At 33.1% G+C, this 23,149-nt stretch overlaps 1 protein-coding gene across 1 annotated transcript in view; it reads right to left on the reverse strand.

Annotated features, from left to right (window-relative positions):
- Window positions 1-922: 922 nt before the first annotated feature.
- Window positions 923-23,149, reverse strand: part of LOC108734085 (putative inorganic phosphate cotransporter) — a gene marked incomplete in the record, with an annotated part of 39,141 nt that continues 16,914 nt past the window's right edge. The window contains 7 exon segments of the mRNA XM_018465485.2: window positions 923-1,591; window positions 3,823-4,064; window positions 4,596-4,728; window positions 5,044-5,193; window positions 5,990-6,210; window positions 10,915-11,002; window positions 21,750-22,001. Coding sequence (XP_018320987.1) covers window positions 1,418-1,591; window positions 3,823-4,064; window positions 4,596-4,728; window positions 5,044-5,193; window positions 5,990-6,210; window positions 10,915-11,002; window positions 21,750-22,001 — 1,260 coding nt within the window.

Raw genomic sequence — 23,149 nt, forward strand, 5'->3', positions numbered from 1 at the left:
TATATTAGCCAGTCCGATAGTAGACACCGAATGAACATAAACTAATCAGTTATTTAGTAGAAAATGGGTTTCTAAAAGAATCAATATACCTACCTAACTGATATTAAGTAAGCACAGTTAAGAAGGGGGTTTTAATTTTTTTTGTGTCGAAGAAGGGAAGAAGATTGAAGGCTGTTTTAACATTGAACATTTTCAATATCAATAAACACACCTAGAGGCGCCTTTATACCTCGACAATAATGAATGAGAGGAATGGTTATATAATAGTTGTAAATGGTTCAAATCTAAACAATGTTGCACACTAAAAATTACAATTAGGACCTTTTTTTGTTTACTCAAAATTAGGGGTTGTCCAAAAAAGTCCCACTTTCAGCGACCCCCTAACAAATATTACGTCACAAAAGCTTGCCTATCCTGCTACAAACAATTTCTTACAAAATTCGTTAATTCTCCTCTACTAGAGGTGAGCTTCAACAAAGTATGTTGTTAAGTTAATAACAAATTGCAAAAACGCCATATTTCCTTAGACCCCTCCCCTTGTCATATCTCGTCACACGAAGCAGTACTCCCCTCCCCTTATTTGCGAACGTGTTTTAAGAACTGTCCCTTACAAAAATTATTACCTAGATAGGGGGGGAGGGACTGTGGGGTGCAGCTGCCTAGTCTAAGGCTTCTTTTAATGTTTAAAATTTCTTTTTTCAAGAAAACTAATAATTTTCCTCAATATATTATGTTCTATAGGTTTTATAGTGAAAAATTTCCCAATTTTAAATTATTAATTTCTTTGAAATGCTTACGTGTAACCAACTGATTACGGCTTATTTAATTCTATACCCATAAACGGATTGTTAATTTGTAATTTTGTGTTTTATCATCACTATTTTTCTAAACCAGCAGCAGCTTCAAATAAAAAACGATATAAAATGACTGAAATTTGTATATTTAAACAGTTGCCATAATTTACTATTATAAAAACAAAATAATTATCAGCACAACCTGTACAAATTTCAATTTAGTAACCACACACAACCTATTCTCGGCTTTCAGAAACTTACATTTGTAAAAAAATAGATACGATAACTACAAAATAGTGCGCAACTACAAAAAAGTACTCATAAAAGTTGATTTATTTTGATATATTATTATTTTTTTTCACACAACCAAGTAACATGTCATCAAAAAGTTAAAAATTTGTATCGCCAGATACAAAATGTTCCTACATATGTCATCCGCATACTGTATATTATCGTGTTCTAAAAAATGTATACATATCTTGATTTATAAAAAATGAAGGAAAAATAAGGCACTTATAATCTAGTTAATGTTACGTCCGTACTTTTGCTGATAAAGCTACATTTACACAAATAAATTACGACTTATTAAGGTAAAATACGATCATCTAATATCACTTGAGTCATTAGGCACTGGTAACAGCCGATTCTGGGTCTCTTTTTGATTTTTTCGGGTCATCGGTTGCTGGGTCATCCCAAGGCTGCCTCTGACCAGATGCAAATATACTGTAGAATGTACAGCATCCGGCGTAAACAGCCGCAGCTGTTATAAAAACTATACGCCATTTGGCTTGAGTAGGCTGCAAAAAAACAAAGGAAAAATCAATGCAAGATTCTAAAACCAGTCATCATCATCATCATCATGAGGTCGTCAGTCCTAAGACTGGTTGGACACGTACCTCCACTCTTTCCTATCCTGAGCTAAACTTCTCATTTCCCTAAAACTAGAACAACCCACATACTTAACTATTTGCGAACAGTAATCTAATCTAGGACTACTTCTACCCTTCTTAACTCCTGTTTCTGCCTCTAATATGTCTCTGACTAGACCTTCATGCCTGAGAAGGTGTCTTACCAACCTATCTCGCCTATTTTTTAAACCAGTAAAGTATCAAAAAATCCCAAAATAATCACATTGTTTTAAATTTATAAAAAGATTGTTAAAAGTTGTGTTTGGAGCACGGCTCTGTATGGATGCTAATGATGGTATTCGACCATGAATAGAAAGAAGGTGAAAATGATGAAGTATTAAAAAGAGAGATCAATAAAAAAAATGGAGATACAGGATGATAGGACACTTTCTGAATCAAAGACAGAGAGTTAGGAGGGACAAAGAAAGAACTAGAGTACTTCTCATTTCTAAGTGCAGTGTAATTTGCCACCAATTTGTTACAAAATCCAGAAATTTGTGGCTTTAGCCGGTTACTTGAAAATAGACGAAATTCTAGCACAATAACACATAGCGTATCTAGGAAAAAATGGTGTAAAAGTCGCTAAAAAGAATTACCCATTTTGTCGCTAGTCTATACTCCAGTTATCCAGTGAAAAACGGCTGGAAAGACGCCAAGGTGACAGTATACATAGCTATGTGTTGTGTCAGCTTGATATCAACTTAGTATTTTGTCTATTTTCCAGTAGCATTATTTATTAACAAATTAGCCACAAATTATAATGCACTTTAGAAGTACAACTTTGTCGTTCAAGGTTAACTTACATTCAGTTAAGAATGTGAGAGATCTGACCCTATAATGATGGCGAAAATTGTTATTTTATTTTTACTTTTGACATTGATATTTATTTTTGCATTATTTAGATATGTTTAGTTTTTGTATGTTCATTAATTCTAATCAAAACACATACAAATTTGCGTATTATGATATTTTGAGCTTTACGCAGTGTAAAACTTTTTTCTTATACAAAATGGGGTGGGTTTATGCTTTTCTTCCTTTTGTATTACATACTATGGACTCAAAGTTAAGGCCGTCTATTCTGCCTAATATTTCTAATATATTAGTTACTAAACCTTTGTTAATATACTACATAAGATAGTAGCATGCGCATTGTTTTCTTGAGAAACAGTATGAAATAAATTCTTTAGCGTTAACAATTCAGTTGTTCAGAACAACGATAATTATTTTTACTGTATATTGTTTTCTTATAAAATTACATTTAATTTTAGATGCTTTGATACTTTTCCAGTATGATTTCAAAGTGAAAAATTTTTTTCAAAGAAAACTACATTTTTTATGATGCAAATAATACTTTCCTCAACATTATATTAAATTACTAACAAATTTCTTGGTTATTAGGTCTACATTTATTGCGTTCTTTCTCGTTTCTGTGTTAGGAAACATTCGAAAACGTTTCCTTTTCATATTCAGTACAAATTATTTTTTTTTTTTCCAAACTAGTGTTAATTACTATATGAAAATAAATAACAGTAAAACAAAAATTATGGTATGCAATGGAAGAAAAAGTAGGGAAAGACCGGTATCTAGGAAGTCAGATAAGTCAGGACGGAAGAAGCAATAGGAATATAAAGTAGAGGATAGCGCAGGGTCGAGTCGCCTTCAATAAAAAGAAGTCACTTCTATACTCGCGTTAATTTATAATTTCCAAAAAGATTGTCAAAGGTGTATAATAACGTTAAAAGCGTTCGAAATGTGGTGTTACAGGCGGATGATGAGGATACCGTGGATAGAGAAAGTTAGAAATAATGAGGTATTAGAGAGAATAGGAGAACAGAGGATTCTATGGATGTTAATAAGAAATAGGCGAGGTAGGTTGGTAGGACGCTTCTCAGACATGAAAGTCAGAGACATATTAGAGGCAAAAACGGAAGTTAGGAGGGATATAGAGGTAGACCTAGATTAGATTACTGTTCGCAAATAGTTGAGGATATGGGTTGTTCTAGTTTTAGGGAAATGCGAAAATTAGCTCAGGATAGGAAAGAGTAGAGGTGCGTGTCCAACCAGTCTTAGGACTTATGATGCTGATAGTGTTAATTAATTACAACAAGAGTATAACTTACCTGCCCCTTGATAATATTTCCTGCATATATGGGAGCTAACAAACCGGCCAAATTAGCCAAGCAATTCGTAAAAGACATCAGAATACCGGCGAATCGCGGGGAGATGTCCAAATGATTGACTTTGAAACCTGAATAAATTCCACCATTGAGACCCACTCCAACCGTTAACAAAGCGACTGTCAACCATCTATCACAGCCTGTAAAGGCGGCAGCAAAGAGTGCCACTGCGGGGCCATATTGACCTGGAAGAACAATTTCGCGCTTATTAAAAAAATCATAACGCTAGTGCATTTCGTGAGTGTCCAAATGTAACTGAAATCTGTTAGATGCATTGGGTTATCTGAACAAATTTAAAAATTTCTAAATACTAAAAAGAAAAGCGCTTTGGCATATTTATTAAAATATGTTGTAGCTTAATTTATTAATTTTCCGTTTTATCATTTTTAAAATTTTAAAATAGAAATACAAACAAACTGTTTTTGTTAATGTAAGTGTTGTTAGATATAACATATTAGTATGTTCTCTCGTATGCATACAAATGTTTTGAATCGGTCTCTATGCTCGGTCAGAGCTATATCTTTTTTCGTAATTTAATTTAGTTACAAATAAATAAGAGAAAATTTGTAATTTAGGCTACCTAAATTAACCATAAACTAACCCCTATTTTCATGGATGTATTGTTTCGTAATTGTTTTTTGAATTTGATGCAAAAAGAAGCATTAACTACATTCTTTTTTTTTCTGATACATAATATTATATTAACAGGTACTTACCAATTCCATTGATAATTTTTCTAACTGACGTGTGTGTGAAATACTTTTTAGTAAGCATCCAATCTGCTACGTGGCTTATGCCCATAGAAAAGAACCACATGGCCAAGTAAGGTAACGCAGACAAAAATCCATTCTGAAAATAAAATAGAAAGATTGGAGCTTATAAACTTAATTTTAACATGTAAAATAAAATAACTCAATATGAAAGCAGAACAAAATAGTAAAGCATCTTAAATAAAATTTATTGTCTGAAGTATATGTATACTAATGTGTCAATATGGTAATAAAGTAGATGATAGGATAGTGTGAACTAGCTGACGATTGAAACTTAATAAAAAGATGGAACTTACGATTAGATGTTACATTAACATAATTTTTGGATAATTCACTACTAAATAACACAATAATATTACGATTAGTAAAAAAATTGAATGGATTAAGTACTTACATCTTTAATGTTGAAATGTAGAACTTGTTTCATGTATGTTGGAAGTTCGGTCATTAATGTTTCATATCCATAATTATGACCCATGTGCGCAATAAGTATGGCCCAGAATGGAAGAGATGTAACAATAGACTTCCATGGAACTGGTGGAGTCTAATGAAACAAATGAAAAATAAATTCAGTATACTTTAAATATAAAAAATAAAAAGTAAAAAAATAAATTGTATTTGAAATTGAAATTTTATAAACAATTTGTATATACTCTATCCTGTAACAGTTTTTTAAATAATTTTGAAAAAATAAGATTTATCGCTTTAGTAAAATACAATACTGAAATTGTACTGCTTCATTTGAATATTGTAGTTCCACAGCCACAAGGGTGATAGCTTCTTAGCAGTTTTATTACTTGAGCAGAGACTATGATAAGATAATGTGCTCAATTTTTACCCACTACACATTACCTCAAATTAATGAGGAAAAATTGTTGCTGTTGTCGCACCCCCGCCGGGAATCGAACCCGGGCTCTTTGGCTTTACGCGCCAATGCTTTGACCACTAAGCTACGAGAGATGACAACAGCAACAACGACAAACCGTACTTATTAGGTCACAGATCTGTCGAACTAATGTAACTATATACTGAATATAAATATACATACAATGTAGAAATCTGTGACCTAATAAGTACGGTTTGTCGTTGTTGCTGTTGTCATCTCTCGTAGCTTAGTGGTCAAAGCATTGGCGCGTAAAGCCAAAGAGTCCGGGTTCGATTCCCGGCGGGGGTGTGACAACAGCAACAATTTTTCCTCATTAATTTGAGGTAATGTGTAGTGGGTAAAAATTGAGAATATTTCATATTAAAACAAACTCACTTCGGGAAGATTTCTACATTGTATGATAATGTGGTTTGAATTAAATTAGGTATATAACAATACAGTTTCTAATACTTACATAAGTATTACTGGAGCCCCAAATAACTTTTTCAATGTATTTTTTCTCCTCCGGGTCAATCCTGGGGTGTGATGCAGGGTCCTCGTGAACGAAAATTAGAAAAGCTATTGACCATACGGTACCAATTGCACCGAAAACGTAAAAAATTGACGGCCATCCTGCGGTGGATGCTGATAATAAACCGCTTAGGGGCATCGAAATAACAGTTCCAAATTGTGCTCCTATAATTGATAAAAGATCTTCATGATTCGACTGTTATCAATAAAGAGTAGTTTTAACCGTGCTTACTGTAATTATAATGTAATAGACTTAATTGATTTTTTTATGTTCTAGTAGTTAATAAACATTAGGGATCTGTGAATTTTTTTTTATAAGATTCGCATTATTCGAAGTCTCGAAATTATAAATTCGCACACCCCCAGTAAAAATTGTGTGTCATTCAAAATTGTCATGTTTTTCGTTATCACAAATTTTCTAGTATACTTCCATTTACATTTCTTACTTAGTCTACCAACATAATTGTTGTTAATATTTCACATTTGTGGTTGAAAATTGGAGAGGTACCCCGAGAAAATGTTTTCACTACATCACTACATAGATAGAAGATACATAAATGGAAAGCATGCAAACAATTTTAAAACGGAAAATTTCAGTGGGTAGTACAAATTCCTTAATCTTCACAATATTTGTTCATGCATACTAAAATGACTGTCGTTCAACCCTGTAAACTGAAATCTCTCTGCACATACAAAAACCCGAGATAAAAATGTTCGGTCTTTCGGAGTCTCTGAAAACAGACTCGAATCTCCGCCTCTCATCGAGTTTCTCTGGTGTCGCTGAGAGAGACTGTCAAAAAAACTGTTTAGCGTCTCTGAACGAGAGACTCGAATCTCTGAACGAGAGACTCGAATCTCTGAACGAGAGACTCGAATCTCTGAACGAGAGACTCGAATCTCTGAATAAGTGGTGTCTCAATAGACATGGTTAAATGTTTCTATGGTCAACATATTTCAGAGATCCCAGCTTTCTAAGAGAGACTCAAGTCTCTCAATTTTTCAGTTTTATTCATTCAGTCCCTCTGTGAGAGACTCGAATCTTTGAATTAACAATTTTATCGTTCGAGTCTCTCATACAGGGACTGTGAGAGATCCATAAAAACACCTAGGCAATAACTGAGACACTGTGAGAGACGCTCTCAGAGACGCTGAAAGACTCTGAGAGACTGAAGAAAGACTGAAAATCTTTGTCTAGGGAAGTAATGGGAATAGTGTCTCCTAAATACAACTTAATTTTGTAAAAATGTCTATTACGGCAGGTCATATACGTTCACGTACTTGCGTAACTCATTGATATTAAGCTTCAGAAATATATGTTATGGAAACTTGTTAATTCGGACGCTGATAACCAAAATAAATATGCACCGCGTTATGTCTGCATTAAAACTGAGTTTTTTATTGTTGCATCTATGCAGCATTTTATATTTAAATAAAACTGTCTTTTATATATTATGTACTGCGTTATATGGGACTGCGTTGTTCACGGGTCTCGTTATATTATGAAGCACATTATATTGAGATTCTTGTGTGTATGTACATATCTATAATGCGTTAAATTGAGGATGCGTTGTATATCTATTGAACCTGCAATAAGTATGAACTGCGTTACGTAGAAACTACATCGTCTATGAACCATCTTATATTGAAATAGAACTAATTTTATTGTATATGTACTGCTTTATGTACGTTCTTCGCTAGATTATGAACCGCGTTATATTGAGAATGCGTTATAAATGTATTGAACATAAAATATGATATAAGTATACGTAACATGCATTGTCTATAAACCATTTTATAATGAAATAAAACTCTTTGATATGTATTACGTTAGATTAGGACTGCGTTGTTCGTGAGCCTCGTTATATTATGAACCGTGGTATATGTATACTGCGTTATATTGAAGATGAGTTGTATATATTAAAGCTGCAATAAGTACGAACTGCGTTATACAGAAGCTGCATTGTCTGCAAATCATCTTATATTGAAATAAATCTTTTATGTGTACTGCGTTGTTTACGGACCTCGTTAGAATATGAACCGCGTTATATTGAGACTGCGTTGTGTATATGTATACTGCGTTATATTCAGGATGAGTTATATATATATATATACTGAACCTACAGTAAGTACGAACTGCGTTATACAGAAGCTGAATTATCTATAAACCATCTTCTATTGAAATTAACCTTTTATGTGTACTGCGTTATACCGTTTTACGAACCGCGTTACATTGAAACTGCGTTGTGTATATGTAAACTGCGTTATATTGAGGATGAGGTGTATATATATTGAGTATTCAATAAGTACGAACTGCGTTATATATAATCTGAATTATCTGTGAATCATCTTATATTGAAATAAATCTTTTATGTGTACTGCGTTATACCAGAACTGCGTTGTTTACGGACTTCATTACAATATGAACCGCGTTATATTGAGACTGCTTTGTGTATATGTAAACTGCGTTATATTGAGGATGAGTTGTATGTACTGCGTTATACTGGGACTGCGTTGTATGCGGGCCTCGTTAGATTATGAACCGCGTTATATTGAGATTACGTTGTATTTATATATACTAAATCTGCAATACCTACAGAAGTTACATTGTCTATGAACCATCTTATTTTATATATTATCTACTGTATTTGCGTTACATTAAGACTATATCGCGTTATATAGCGGATGCGTACATGTATTGAGCCTGCAATAACTACGAACTGCGTTATTCAGTATGTACCACGTTATTTTATAATGAAACCGTATTGTAGATGTATACATAAACAGTGTTATTTTGAACTGAATATATTTTGCATGTATTGTATTATACTAATCGTAAAACAGTAGTGTATTTAAACCGATTTTTTACGGAAGCATTGTATAAGTATGCATAAATTTTTATACATACATGATTACATCAGAATTACAGATATATTGATATATTACAAACGTCAACAAATGATGCTTGAGGGAGTCACCATTAACTGTCAGTTTTGGTTTACCTCAACAATTTATAAATACTGTAGCAACGATTATGTGCCAAATTTTTTAAATTACTTACGTATTAAATCTGATTTGAGAAAAGATATGTTACCGCGAAGATTACCTTCATTTTTGAATAAATACGACAGTTTAATAAATTCAATTAAGGAGTATATGATTATAACGACACAAATATTGGCTTTGTTAAAAATGAATAGGAACAATAGGTCATACGTATTAAACTGTAAGAGTAAATTAGCACTCCGATAAATAACTAAATTACGCTAACTAACTGTTTCCTTAAAAACAGATTCGCCAATTATAAGATAAACGTGTAAATTTGATAATTTTATTAGAGTACAGTTGTGCTATCTAATAATTTATTGCTTTTAAATTTATATAAAAATATACGTATACCTGCTTGACGTTTATTTTATTTAAAAAGATGGATTAGATCTCAAACAAATTGGAGTACTAAATTGTTATATAAATATTTTCTATTTACAAACAAATAAATAGGCAAAACTAGTTTAATTTTCAAATCGAGTTTGATCAATAACAAATTCAAGACAAGCAAGCTTGGACTAGCCCAAATTGGTTCATCATATCAGTGTTTGAATAAACTAGTAGGCAAAACTGAAATCAGATTTTGTCGATTAAATAAAAATGTATATACATAAAGTTGCACAGATTTCTATTATGCTATTGACTTCTCAGTATTTTAAAAAAGAATGCCATATACGTTTTTTCATGGAAACTAATATTGTCCTACTTTATGCAATTATTTGCCTGTCACTCCAAGATTAAATAAGATTTGATCCAAATTTTAAAAGAACGAAAACGGTGATCCAGTGGATTTATTTCCAGACTACAGGTAATATCAAATTGCTAACTACTGAAGATGCAGCCGGCGAAACGTCTGGAGTTAAATCTATAGGATCATAAAGCTTACGAATGGAAATGTTTGTTTGTTTGTATTCACAATTTCGTCAAATTTGAAAGCTGTACTTAGAACAAAACTCAGTCCAGTCGGTAGAGAATTTTTTAGACATAAATTTGTTACTGGACGGGAGTTGTTCTATATTGTAGGCAAAGTCAAGAGCATTCGTGTATATTTTTGAACTTCGAAAAAGTATGCGTTAACAAATGGGGGAGGCCCAAAGTTGGCAAAAACCAAGATTTTCGATCTAGAAGGCAAGGTATACTTTTTAGAAAGAAATGTTTCCAATAAAAATAGTAGTCATTGAGATGCTGCGGTACGATTAATTTCGTAAATTAGTTATTGCAAAAAAATCGTCAAAAATTGCCATTTCTTGTATATTGATTGTTTATTGTAAAAATGACTTTTTTAATGATTTTATCATATTGAAATGAAGGTTTTTAAATTTGGAATCGAACTGATTTTTGTGGGCGTAAATGTTTATTTCCACAGACATAAATTTGTTTTTGGCCAAACATTTTCAGTTACAGAAAGGTTCAATCTCTTCGTAAAGGTTGAGATATCCATATCCCATTAGGGGAAAATGAAATAATTCGTTTTTAACCTTACTTTCTTGCGTTAATACACACTTTTTCGAAGTTTCAAGTATATAGGGATGCTTAACTTTTCCCCGCCTACAACATGGATAAACCTCCCGTCCGGTAACAAATTTATGTTGGGAAAATTATTTACCGACTGGAAATCACCTGGCAATATTTGGAGTCACTCGAACCTCACTCGCAGTTTCTTATGCATTTTTTTTTTGGAAATCTTTCGGCATTATTCACACTCTTTCAGCAGCGTTCACGATCAGTCAGTGCAAAAATTATTGTACATACCTCTCCAGAACCGAATAAGTTACATAACAAACGGCACTATAAGTAGTGTAGTAAGTAGAAGTAGAGTAGTACCTGCGTATACGAATGCGCCCATGCGACTTCGCTCGTTAGGAGGAATCCATTTAGCCAGCATTGCATGCGTGCATGGGACAATAGGGCCCTAACCAGAAAGTATCTTTGAATACACGGAAGAGGTACAACAGCGAGAGCTATACATTTTTGTATTAAGCCGCTAATCAAACAAGTGTGAAAAATCATATAAAATGTGACAACATAAAATCATTATGTTTACAAATTTACATAGATGCATTACTTATTATAAAAGCGGATTACTAGGGCGTAAAGTGATCTTTCGAGAAGCAACAGCTTTTCAGTTTAAAAAACGAGCCAATATTTCGTGTTTTGCGTATTTGCGTATCAATATTTAGATGTTGTAGAGTCCTAGATAGGATGTTGTAGTGAATGTGGCTAAAAGATCGCTGACGGAATCATTAAGTGAAATTAGGTTACGATATGGAGGAACTCTTGTTTCAAATGTATGAACTGTGCTGAACTTTGGGCTTTTTACGTTAGGTTATAGTGAAAAAGGACTCTCTGATTTGTCTTGAGTGAACGGTTAAGGTTAGGTTAGGTTGGGTTAGGTTATAATGGAATCATCCAATTAAATTAGATTACGATATGGAGGAACTCTTGATTCAAATATTCAAATGTACAAACTGAGATGAACTTTGGTTTTTTACGTTAGGTTATAGTGAAAAAGGATTTGTCTTGAGTGAACGGTTTAGGTTAGGTTAGGTTGGATTAGGTTATAATGGAATCATCCAATTAAATTAGATTACGATATGGAGGAACTCTTGATTCAAATATTCAAATGTACGAACTGAGATGAACTTTGGTTTTTTACGTTAGGTTATAGTGAAAAAGGATTTGTCTTGAGTGAACGGTTTAGGTTAGGTTAGGTTGGATTAGGTTATAATGGAATCATCCAATTAAATTAGATTACGATATGGAGGAACTCTTGATTCAAATATTCAAATGTACGAACTGAGATGAACTTTGGTTTTTTACGTTAGGTTATAGTGAAAAAGGATTTGTCTTGAGTGAACGGTTTAGGTTAGGTTAGGTTGGATTAGGTTATAATGGAATCATCCAATTAAATTAGATTACGATATGGAGGAACTCTTGATTCAAATATTCAAATGTACGAACTGAGATGAACTTTGGTTTTTTACGTTAGGTTATAGTGAAAAAGGATTTGTCTTGAGTGAACGGTTTAGGTTAGGTTAGGTTGGATTAGGTTATAATGGAATCATCCAATTAAATTAGATTACGATATGGAGGAACTCTTGATTCAAATATTCAAATGTACGAACTGAGATGAACTTTGGTTTTTTACGTTAGGTTATAGTGAAAAAGGATTTGTCTTGAGTGAACGGTTTAGGTTAGGTTAGGTTGGATTAGGTTATAATGGAATCATCCAATTAAATTAGATTACGATATGGAGGAACTCTTGATTCAAATATTCAAATGTACGAACTGAGATGAACTTTGGTTTTTTACGTTAGGTTATAGTGAAAAAGGATTTGTCTTGAGTGAACGGTTTAGGTTAGGTTAGGTTGGATTAGGTTATAATGGAATCATCCAATTAAATTAGATTACGATATGGAGGAACTCTTGATTCAAATATTCAAATGTACGAACTGAGATGAACTTTGGTTTTTTACGTTAGGTTATAGTGAAAAAGGATTTGTCTTGAGTGAACGGTTTAGGTTAGGTTAGGTTGGATTAGGTTATAATGGAATCATCCAATTAAATTAGATTACGATATGGAGGAACTCTTGATTCAAATATTCAAATGTACGAACTGAGATGAACTTTGGTTTTTTACGTTAGGTTATAGTGAAAAAGGATTTGTCTTGAGTGAACGGTTTAGGTTAGGTTAGGTTGGATTAGGTTATAATGGAATCATCCAATTAAATTAGATTACGATATGGAGGAACTCTTGATTCAAATATTCAAATGTACGAACTGAGATGAACTTTGGTTTTTTACGTTAGGTTATAGTGAAAAAGGATTTGTCTTGAGTGAACGGTTTAGGTTAGGTTAGGTTGGATTAGGTTATAATGGAATCATCCAATTAAATTAGATTACGATATGGAGGAACTCTTGATTCAAATATTCAAATGTACGAACTGAGATGAACTTTGGTTTTTTACGTTAGGTTATAGTGAAAAAGGATTTGTCTTGAGTGAACGGTTTAGGTTAGGTTAGGTTGGATTAGGTTATAATGGAATCATCCAATTAAATTAGATTACGATATGGAGGAACTCTTGATTCAAATATTCAAATGTACGAACTGAGATGAACTTTGGTTTTTTACGTTAGGTTATAGTGAAAAAGGATTTGTCTTGAGTGAACGGTTTAGGTTAGGTTAGGTTGGATTAGGTTATAATGGAATCATCCAATTAAATTAGATTACGATATGGAGGAACTCTTGATTCAAATATTCAAATGTACGAACTGAGATGAACTTTGGTTTTTTACGTTAGGTTATAGTGAAAAAGGATTTGTCTTGAGTGAACGGTTTAGGTTAGGTTAGGTTGGATTAGGTTATAATGGAATCATCCAATTAAATTAGATTACGATATGGAGGAACTCTTGATTCAAATATTCAAATGTACGAACTGAGATGAACTTTGGTTTTTTACGTTAGGTTATAGTGAAAAAGGATTTGTCTTGAGTGAACGGTTTAGGTTAGGTTAGGTTGGATTAGGTTATAATGGAATCATCCAATTAAATTAGATTACGATATGGAGGAACTCTTGATTCAAATATTCAAATGTACGAACTGAGATGAACTTTGGTTTTTTACGTTAGGTTATAGTGAAAAAGGATTTGTCTTGAGTGAACGGTTTAGGTTAGGTTAGGTTGGATTAGGTTATAATGGAATCATCCAATTAAATTAGATTACGATATGGAGGAACTCTTGATTCAAATATTCAAATGTACGAACTGAGATGAACTTTGGTTTTTTACGTTAGGTTATAGTGAAAAAGGATTTGTCTTGAGTGAACGGTTTAGGTTAGGTTAGGTTGGATTAGGTTATAATGGAATCATCCAATTAAATTAGATTACGATATGGAGGAACTCTTGATTCAAATATTCAAATGTACGAACTGAGATGAACTTTGGTTTTTTACGTTAGGTTATAGTGAAAAAGGATTTGTCTTGAGTGAACGGTTTAGGTTAGGTTAGGTTGGATTAGGTTATAATGGAATCATCCAATTAAATTAGATTACGATATGGAGGAACTCTTGATTCAAATATTCAAATGTACGAACTGAGATGAACTTTGGTTTTTTACGTTAGGTTATAGTGAAAAAGGATTTGTCTTGAGTGAACGGTTTAGGTTAGGTTAGGTTGGATTAGGTTATAATGGAATCATCCAATTAAATTAGATTACGATATGGAGGAACTCTTGATTCAAATATTCAAATGTACGAACTGAGATGAACTTTGGTTTTTTACGTTAGGTTATAGTGAAAAAGGATTTGTCTTGAGTGAACGGTTTAGGTTAGGTTAGGTTGGATTAGGTTATAATGGAATCATCCAATTAAATTAGATTACGATATGGAGGAACTCTTGATTCAAATATTCAAATGTACGAACTGAGATGAACTTTGGTTTTTTACGTTAGGTTATAGTGAAAAAGGATTTGTCTTGAGTGAACGGTTTAGGTTAGGTTAGGTTGGATTAGGTTATAATGGAATCATCCAATTAAATTAGATTACGATATGGAGGAACTCTTGATTCAAATATTCAAATGTACGAACTGAGATGAACTTTGGTTTTTTACGTTAGGTTATAGTGAAAAAGGATTTGTCTTGAGTGAACGGTTTAGGTTAGGTTAGGTTGGATTAGGTTATAATGGAATCATCCAATTAAATTAGATTACGATATGGAGGAACTCTTGATTCAAATATTCAAATGTACGAACTGAGATGAACTTTGGTTTTTTACGTTAGGTTATAGTGAAAAAGGATTTGTCTTGAGTGAACGGTTTAGGTTAGGTTAGGTTGGATTAGGTTATAATGGAATCATCCAATTAAATTAGATTACGATATGGAGGAACTCTTGATTCAAATATTCAAATGTACGAACTGAGATGAACTTTGGTTTTTTACGTTAGGTTATAGTGAAAAAGGATTTGTCTTGAGTGAACGGTTTAGGTTAGGTTAGGTTGGATTAGGTTATAATGGAATCATCCAATTAAATTAGATTACGATATGGAGGAACTCTTGATTCAAATATTCAAATGTACGAACTGAGATGAACTTTGGTTTTTTACGTTAGGTTATAGTGAAAAAGGATTTGTCTTGAGTGAACGGTTTAGGTTAGGTTAGGTTGGATTAGGTTATAATGGAATCATCCAATTAAATTAGATTACGATATGGAGGAACTCTTGATTCAAATATTCAAATGTACGAACTGAGATGAACTTTGGTTTTTTACGTTAGGTTATAGTGAAAAAGGATTTGTCTTGAGTGAACGGTTTAGGTTAGGTTAGGTTGGATTAGGTTATAATGGAATCATCCAATTAAATTAGATTACGATATGGAGGAACTCTTGATTCAAATATTCAAATGTACGAACTGAGATGAACTTTGGTTTTTTACGTTAGGTTATAGTGAAAAAGGATTTGTCTTGAGTGAACGGTTTAGGTTAGGTTAGGTTGGATTAGGTTATAATGGAATCATCCAATTAAATTAGATTACGATATGGAGGAACTCTTGATTCAAATATTCAAATGTACGAACTGAGATGAACTTTGGTTTTTTACGTTAGGTTATAGTGAAAAAGGATTTGTCTTGAGTGAACGGTTTAGGTTAGGTTAGGTTGGATTAGGTTATAATGGAATCATCCAATTAAATTAGATTACGATATGGAGGAACTCTTGATTCAAATATTCAAATGTACGAACTGAGATGAACTTTGGTTTTTTACGTTAGGTTATAGTGAAAAAGGATTTGTCTTGAGTGAACGGTTTAGGTTAGGTTAGGTTGGATTAGGTTATAATGGAATCATCCAATTAAATTAGATTACGATATGGAGGAACTCTTGATTCAAATATTCAAATGTACGAACTGAGATGAACTTTGGTTTTTTACGTTAGGTTATAGTGAAAAAGGATTTGTCTTGAGTGAACGGTTTAGGTTAGGTTAGGTTGGATTAGGTTATAATGGAATCATCCAATTAAATTAGATTACGATATGGAGGAACTCTTGATTCAAATATTCAAATGTACGAACTGAGATGAACTTTGGTTTTTTACGTTAGGTTATAGTGAAAAAGGATTTGTCTTGAGTGAACGGTTTAGGTTAGGTTAGGTTGGATTAGGTTATAATGGAATCATCCAATTAAATTAGATTACGATATGGAGGAACTCTTGATTCAAATATTCAAATGTACGAACTGAGATGAACTTTGGTTTTTTACGTTAGGTTATAGTGAAAAAGGATTTGTCTTGAGTGAACGGTTTAGGTTAGGTTAGGTTGGATTAGGTTATAATGGAATCATCCAATTAAATTAGATTACGATATGGAGGAACTCTTGATTCAAATATTCAAATGTACGAACTGAGATGAACTTTGGTTTTTTACGTTAGGTTATAGTGAAAAAGGATTTGTCTTGAGTGAACGGTTTAGGTTAGGTTAGGTTGGATTAGGTTATAATGGAATCATCCAATTAAATTAGATTACGATATGGAGGAACTCTTGATTCAAATATTCAAATGTACGAACTGAGATGAACTTTGGTTTTTTACGTTAGGTTATAGTGAAAAAGGATTTGTCTTGAGTGAACGGTTTAGGTTAGGTTAGGTTGGATTAGGTTATAATGGAATCATCCAATTAAATTAGATTACGATATGGAGGAACTCTTGATTCAAATATTCAAATGTACGAACTGAGATGAACTTTGGTTTTTTACGTTAGGTTATAGTGAAAAAGGATTTGTCTTGAGTGAACGGTTTAGGTTAGGTTAGGTTGGATTAGGTTATAATGGAATCATCCAATTAAATTAGATTACGATATGGAGGAACTCTTGATTCAAATATTCAAATGTACGAACTGAGATGAACTTTGGTTTTTTACGTTAGGTTATAGTGAAAAAGGATTTGTCTTGAGTGAACGGTTTAGGTTAGGTTAGGTTGGATTAGGTTATAATGGAATCATCCAATTAAATTAGATTACGATATGGAGGAACTCTTGATTCAAATATTCAAATGTACGAACTGAGATGAACTTTGGTTTTTTACGTTAGGTTATAGTGAAAAAGGATTTGTCTTGAGTGAACGGTTTAGGTTAGGTTAGGTTGGATTAGGTTATAATGGAATCATCCAATTAAATTAGATTACGATATGGAGGAACTCTTGATTCAAATATTCAAATGTACGAACTGAGATGAACTTTGGTTTTTTACGTTAGGTTATAGTGAAAAAGGATTTGTCTTGAGTGAACGGTTTAGGTTAGGTTAGGTTGGATTAGGTTATAATGGAATCATCCAATTAAATTAGATTACGATATGGAGGAACTCTTGATTCAAATATTCAAATGTACGAACTGAGATGAACTTTGGTTTTTTACGTTAGGTTATAGTGAAAAAGGATTTGTCTTGAGTGAACGGTTTAGGTTAGGTTAGGTTGGATTAGGTTATAATGGAATCATCCAATTAAATTAGATTACGATATGGAGGAACTCTTGATTCAAATATTCAAATGTACGAACTGAGATGAACTTTGGTTTTTTACGTTAGGTTATAGTGAAAAAGGATTTGTCTTGAGTGAACGGTTTAGGTTAGNAAGAAAAATAAAATTTATGTATAATATGTTACAAATGTATTAGATTAAACAAAATAAAACATTAATTGTTTACGTTCGTACACTGTAAAAAATTCGCGAAGTAAATGTGCAGTGAACATAAAAATTTTATGTTTTAGGTGACCATTAGTATAGTAGCAAAATTTCATTTTTAAACGGACACAAACTCTGACTCTAAAAATATAGTTGTAAACAAGGAGCCGTTCGTAATAATTCTAGTAATTAATTACTTAATTAAAACTTCTCCAATGAATTTTGTATGCATTATAGTACATAATTATAACGATCATGATATTTGTCACCTCTCTAAACGGCCACATTTTTCTGTTGCAATTTTCGCTGGCCGTTATTACACCCTTCACCACTAACTTCAGTCGACACTTTTTATTTTATTGTCGTCAAAGAATAAAAGCGTATATTTACCGAATTTTCGTTAGCATAAACACCATCACATTCGTCATCTAGGGGCTCGTTGTCGTGTCCACCCCCGATGGCCGTGTGGTTTACCATGGCAACAATGGCCACAGACATGTTCGTTCGCATCACGTAAGCGTTCGCCATCCCCAAGAAAAGCATGAACGTAACCACATGGCGTGATCCGATCCATCCTGAAACAAAAATAACAAAATTCTAATTCATCTTAAATTACAAAAGGTTCTCTCTAGGTATTGATTTAAAACGCGAAAACCTTTTCTTGACGTTTAGATTGTTTGTACATCAGAATTTCAATTATATTAAAAGAAATGGCGCACATGTTGAAACCAGTTCAATATTTAAAACGTTTTTACATCTGTGCCCTGTTTTTTTTTATTAAATATATGTTTTTAAACAAAACAATTGTATAAAGTTTTCATCATCTTCGTCAACACAAGGCCGTCAGTCCTAAGACTGGTTCGGCGCGCACCTCCACTTTTTCTCATGTGAATTAATCTTTGCATATCCCTAAAACTATAAAAAAAACTTGGGTGTTCATTCTCATCAGCCACTAATGCTAGTGGGCGGGAAGTCCCTCCGGACTACGCCGGAAGGTAGGGTGGAAGGCCCTTTTCAACCTCCTTCATAGAATCTTGGGAATGGGTGGGTGGTTCGGGCGAGATGAGACGGACGAAAGGAAGACAGAAAAGAATGAAAGATTATCTAATATTTATTAATATTACTACCCCAGCATTTAGTATCATTATTTGCATTTAACCAGAAAAGTTTAGAGTTTAGTCACTTATAATAGTACGAGGGCGGTTCAATAAGTACCCGTGTTTGAAGACATAGGACGTTTCTGAAAGAAATTGGTGTTGTCATCGTGTGCTGCCGTCTATAAAACCACGCCAAAACGAATTTCAGACTGATTGATAGGTTAGTTTGGATTTGGCAGCCATTCGTGTTTCGTTATTTTCGCTAAGATGGAAAAAGAGCAGTATCGTTCGGTAACTCGCTTTTTGTTTTTGGATGGGAAAAAATGCGAGAAGATGAAAACAAAGTTGNTTTTTTTTTGGTTAGGTTATAGTGAAAAAGGACTCCTTGATTTGTTTTGAGTGAAGGATTTAGGTTAGGTTAGTTTGGGTTCTAATGGAATCATCAAGTTAAATTAGGTTACGATATGGAGGAACTCTTTATTTAAATGTACGAACTGAGATGAACTTTGGTTTTTTACGTTAGCTTATAGTGAAAAAGGACTCCCTGATTTGTTTTGAGTAAAGGGTTTAGGTTAGGTTAGGTTGTGTTATAATGGAATCATCAACTTAAGTTACGACTTGGGGGAACTCTTGATTTAAATGTATGAACTGTGATGAACTTTGGGGTTTTTACGTTAAATTATAGTGAAAAAGGGCTTCCTTATTTGTTTTGAGTGAAGGGTTTAGGTTAGCTTAGGTTGAATTATAATGGAATGATCAAATTAAGTTAGGTTACGTCACGGTGGTGGCCAGATTAAAATATATAAATATTATGCACCGTCTGGCCTTTGCAACCAGCGCTTAAAAAAATGTAAGTGCTATGCAATATCGACAACGATACTCATCCGTTCGATTAAGGACGGATTCAACCAGTTAATTAAATATCGTAGGCAATAATAAAAATTGGTAGGTACAGTCACATTTTAAGTTGTATCAAAGGTAGTTGTTATCTATTTGTGTCAAAATCAAACTCAACATTTGCTGTCAATGATCAAAATATTATGTTTATAGCAATAAAAACTTTTGTCAATTAATGTAACATTGTTAAAAAAAAAAAGAAACAATTTTCCAACGAGGTTTCGTAATATCATCTGAAAAACCGATTTTAGGAGTACACTGAAACCTGTCAAAATACTTCGGTAGATTTACCTTGACTAAAAATAAGTAATAAATCAGGTAACTGTAACAAGACAAAAACGTTTCCACAAAATCATTACCGATTGTATATTATAAAGGTAGGTAGCAGTGAACAAATTAAAAATTGCAATAACAATACAAGCAATTTTTGTAGCCTATCAAACAAAAAGAGAATTTTTATAATTTGACTAAGGTTAATACTCCAAATTCATTTGTTTTGCTCTTAAAATCGATTCCACGGAGGTCATTAACCGGTTATTGAAAAGTACATGCAAAAACGCTGGTCAGTCATTACATATTGATTGATTACTAATATTTTTAAGACTAGATCATTACTGCCAAAATCATCTATTTTGAATGTCAAGGTGCGAGGTGGTAACAATTTTGTGATTTTCTAAAAAAAAATAGTAAAATTTGTGATTGTGCCTCGATTACATTTTAAAATCACGGGATTGACACGCTTCAAACGCTACCTTCTGTTTCTTTTTTTTTGCTTTGTTTAAACCAGGTAATTGGGTCTTGGCTCACGCGATCGATCATTCAGTGTATAGCTGCGTATCGCGTCATCGGGGTAACTATTTGGGAGTGAATTTGATTGTGTCAATTTTCACAATTCAAAAATAGATCAGACTTTAGGTGACGACGTTGCTGCTCGAAATAGAACACTTGTTAAAGCCCTCAGCGTACAGTCCGCTAGAAAGACGCCACCATCATACCAAATTTCATAGATTTAAACGCATATCAACTTAGCACGATAAAGTTATAGTTCTTGTTTCTATCTTTGTCGCTTATTAATCGCTGACTTGTTACCAAAAAACCAAAATTTTGTCGTTTCCGCCGGTTGTTGACTTCATATCAAGCTGGTACTACACTTATCATGCGTCGCAATACTGTAAGGGTCGTAATTTGTCTCTGAAGAATAGTTCTTTTACCTACTTTGTCGCGAGTGCTAAACTAGCTAGGTCTACACACTACAAATACCGTGACGACCATAATTTGATTTAACGATTTACTTAGCCGATTTTGTCACAATCCCAGCCTCCTGCTGACTAACGAAAAACAAGCAGCAGAATATACCATAATATCATTACCATTTATTTTAACGAAACAGTTTTTTGTTGATTGAGATTAAAAGCTTATGATGATGATATTAGGATATCCTATGAGTGACGTCCCTCCGGCCGCTTATCGTCGGTCTGTTGAAAGTTGGGCTCGTGACAAAATTGGCTAAGGTACTATTTTTCAGCGACAAATTATAGCGTCTTCGGTATTTTTTATGATATTTCTTTTTCTGGATATGCAAGGTGCAGTGCGAGCTTGACTGTTCACCAGTCGTTTTTCGCTGATCAAGTGGATTCGAAACAAAATCAATAAAAAAACCATCTTTCAGAGACAAATTATAGCATTTTCTACGTCATTTTTATTTCGAGATATGCTATGTGCAGTGCCAGCAGTTTGGTATGTCAAATCTGTCATCTCTGACTGAAGCGACAAATTTTTAGATTTGGTGACAAATCAGAAATATAACTTTCTCGTGCTAGCTCGATATCGATTATATTTTGATATTGAAACCATGTCGATCTTCCGCAACGGACTGTACACTGACCGTTTACCACTTATATAAAAGCGCCTATGATCTATTTAAAAAAAATTTTAGTTTGCGAGCCAAAGTGACAAAAACGAATACTCTCTCGCTTTGTACGACTTTTCGGAATGGTACTTACCTCTCCCAGGCCTTGTATGAACCTGATGACGATCAGCCACCAGACGCCCCATTGTGACGATATCGGGACCAGTAGACCAAAGACAGAATTAATCAGCATGCCGACGCCGAGGAAGTAGAGCGCCCCGTATTTTTTTGACAATATACCGAATGGTATTTGCGTTATTACGTAACCATAAAAGAAGGAACTCAGTATGTAGCCCTGCAAATCCGTCTCCCATATAAACTCTCCATCTGATGTGCGGCTGGAGTTCTGTAACAAAAATCAAATGGCATTTTAAGAACATTGGTTTTAACTTTACGCGCCAATGAAACTCTTTTCAAAATGATATTTTCTAAGTAGGTACTGCGCGGCCAATTTAAGAAGGCGATATCCGACTGTAAGTAAATCGTTAGATCAAAAGTGTATTTTTATGAATGAAGGTAGTTAATGAGTAAAGCAAAACCAAGACTGTCTCAGTTTTGATATTGGAATTGGTCTGGCTTATTCGGTCTTTAGTTTTGGTCTTGCGTGTTAAGTTTTGGTCTTGCTCATTTAATCTGATGCGTGCGTTACTTTAATAATTCTTCTAAGCACAAATTTTTCTGTTTATCGACACAAAAAACTGTTTTAAATGCTGAAAGTTTCTGTCATACATGTGAGCCTGTCATGACTTTTAAAGAAAATAGTGCCGATAGTTGTGAAAGTTTTGAAAACTCGAGAACTTACCCTTTCTATAACGCATAAATTGAACTTTTAGCGAAAAAAATTGCACAAGGTACAAGGTATGTTTTATAATGTATATGTTTAATATGTTTTATCCCAAAAATAGCATATATTAAAATTGCTTCAAATAGTTTAACTCATAAATTGACCGTAAGTAGGTAGTAATGGTCTCGTTTGGTCTTGCGTATTTGGTGTCTTTGAATAAAATGAGAAATAACGAATAATATGGAAAAATTTTAACTGACTTTTGCCAGTGAATATGCCTTGATTTCAACTTCGAAACAAAAACATATCTAGTTTCAATCTCTATTAATAATGAGCCTAAAACCTTTTAATATGTTTAAATGATAATTAAAACTTTAAAATTGCATTTATTTCAGACAATTATAAATATTATCATTATATGATCAAGTAAAAACGACATTTTCACCTAATTTTTCATTTTTCCTCGATAACCATTTAGTGAATTTGAATAACCTTACGCTAAAGTGATTTTCCAGAGTTCAAGTTACTTATTATAAAAGTTTGAAATTTCTGGTAGCTTTTTTTCTGTTAATAAAAATAAATTTAATCTGTTCGGTTAACGAATCTCCATAAAATGACGTGTAAAATTACAATTTTTTAAAATTTCAATAACTTTTTAACGGTTTAGTGAATCGATTTGTAATTTTTACAGGAGTTTTAGAATTGAATGA

Source organism: Agrilus planipennis, unplaced genomic scaffold (assembly GCF_000699045.2).
Source record: "Agrilus planipennis isolate EAB-ADULT unplaced genomic scaffold, Apla_2.0 scaffold10, whole genome shotgun sequence".
Lineage (NCBI taxonomy): Eukaryota > Metazoa > Arthropoda > Insecta > Coleoptera > Buprestidae > Agrilus > Agrilus planipennis.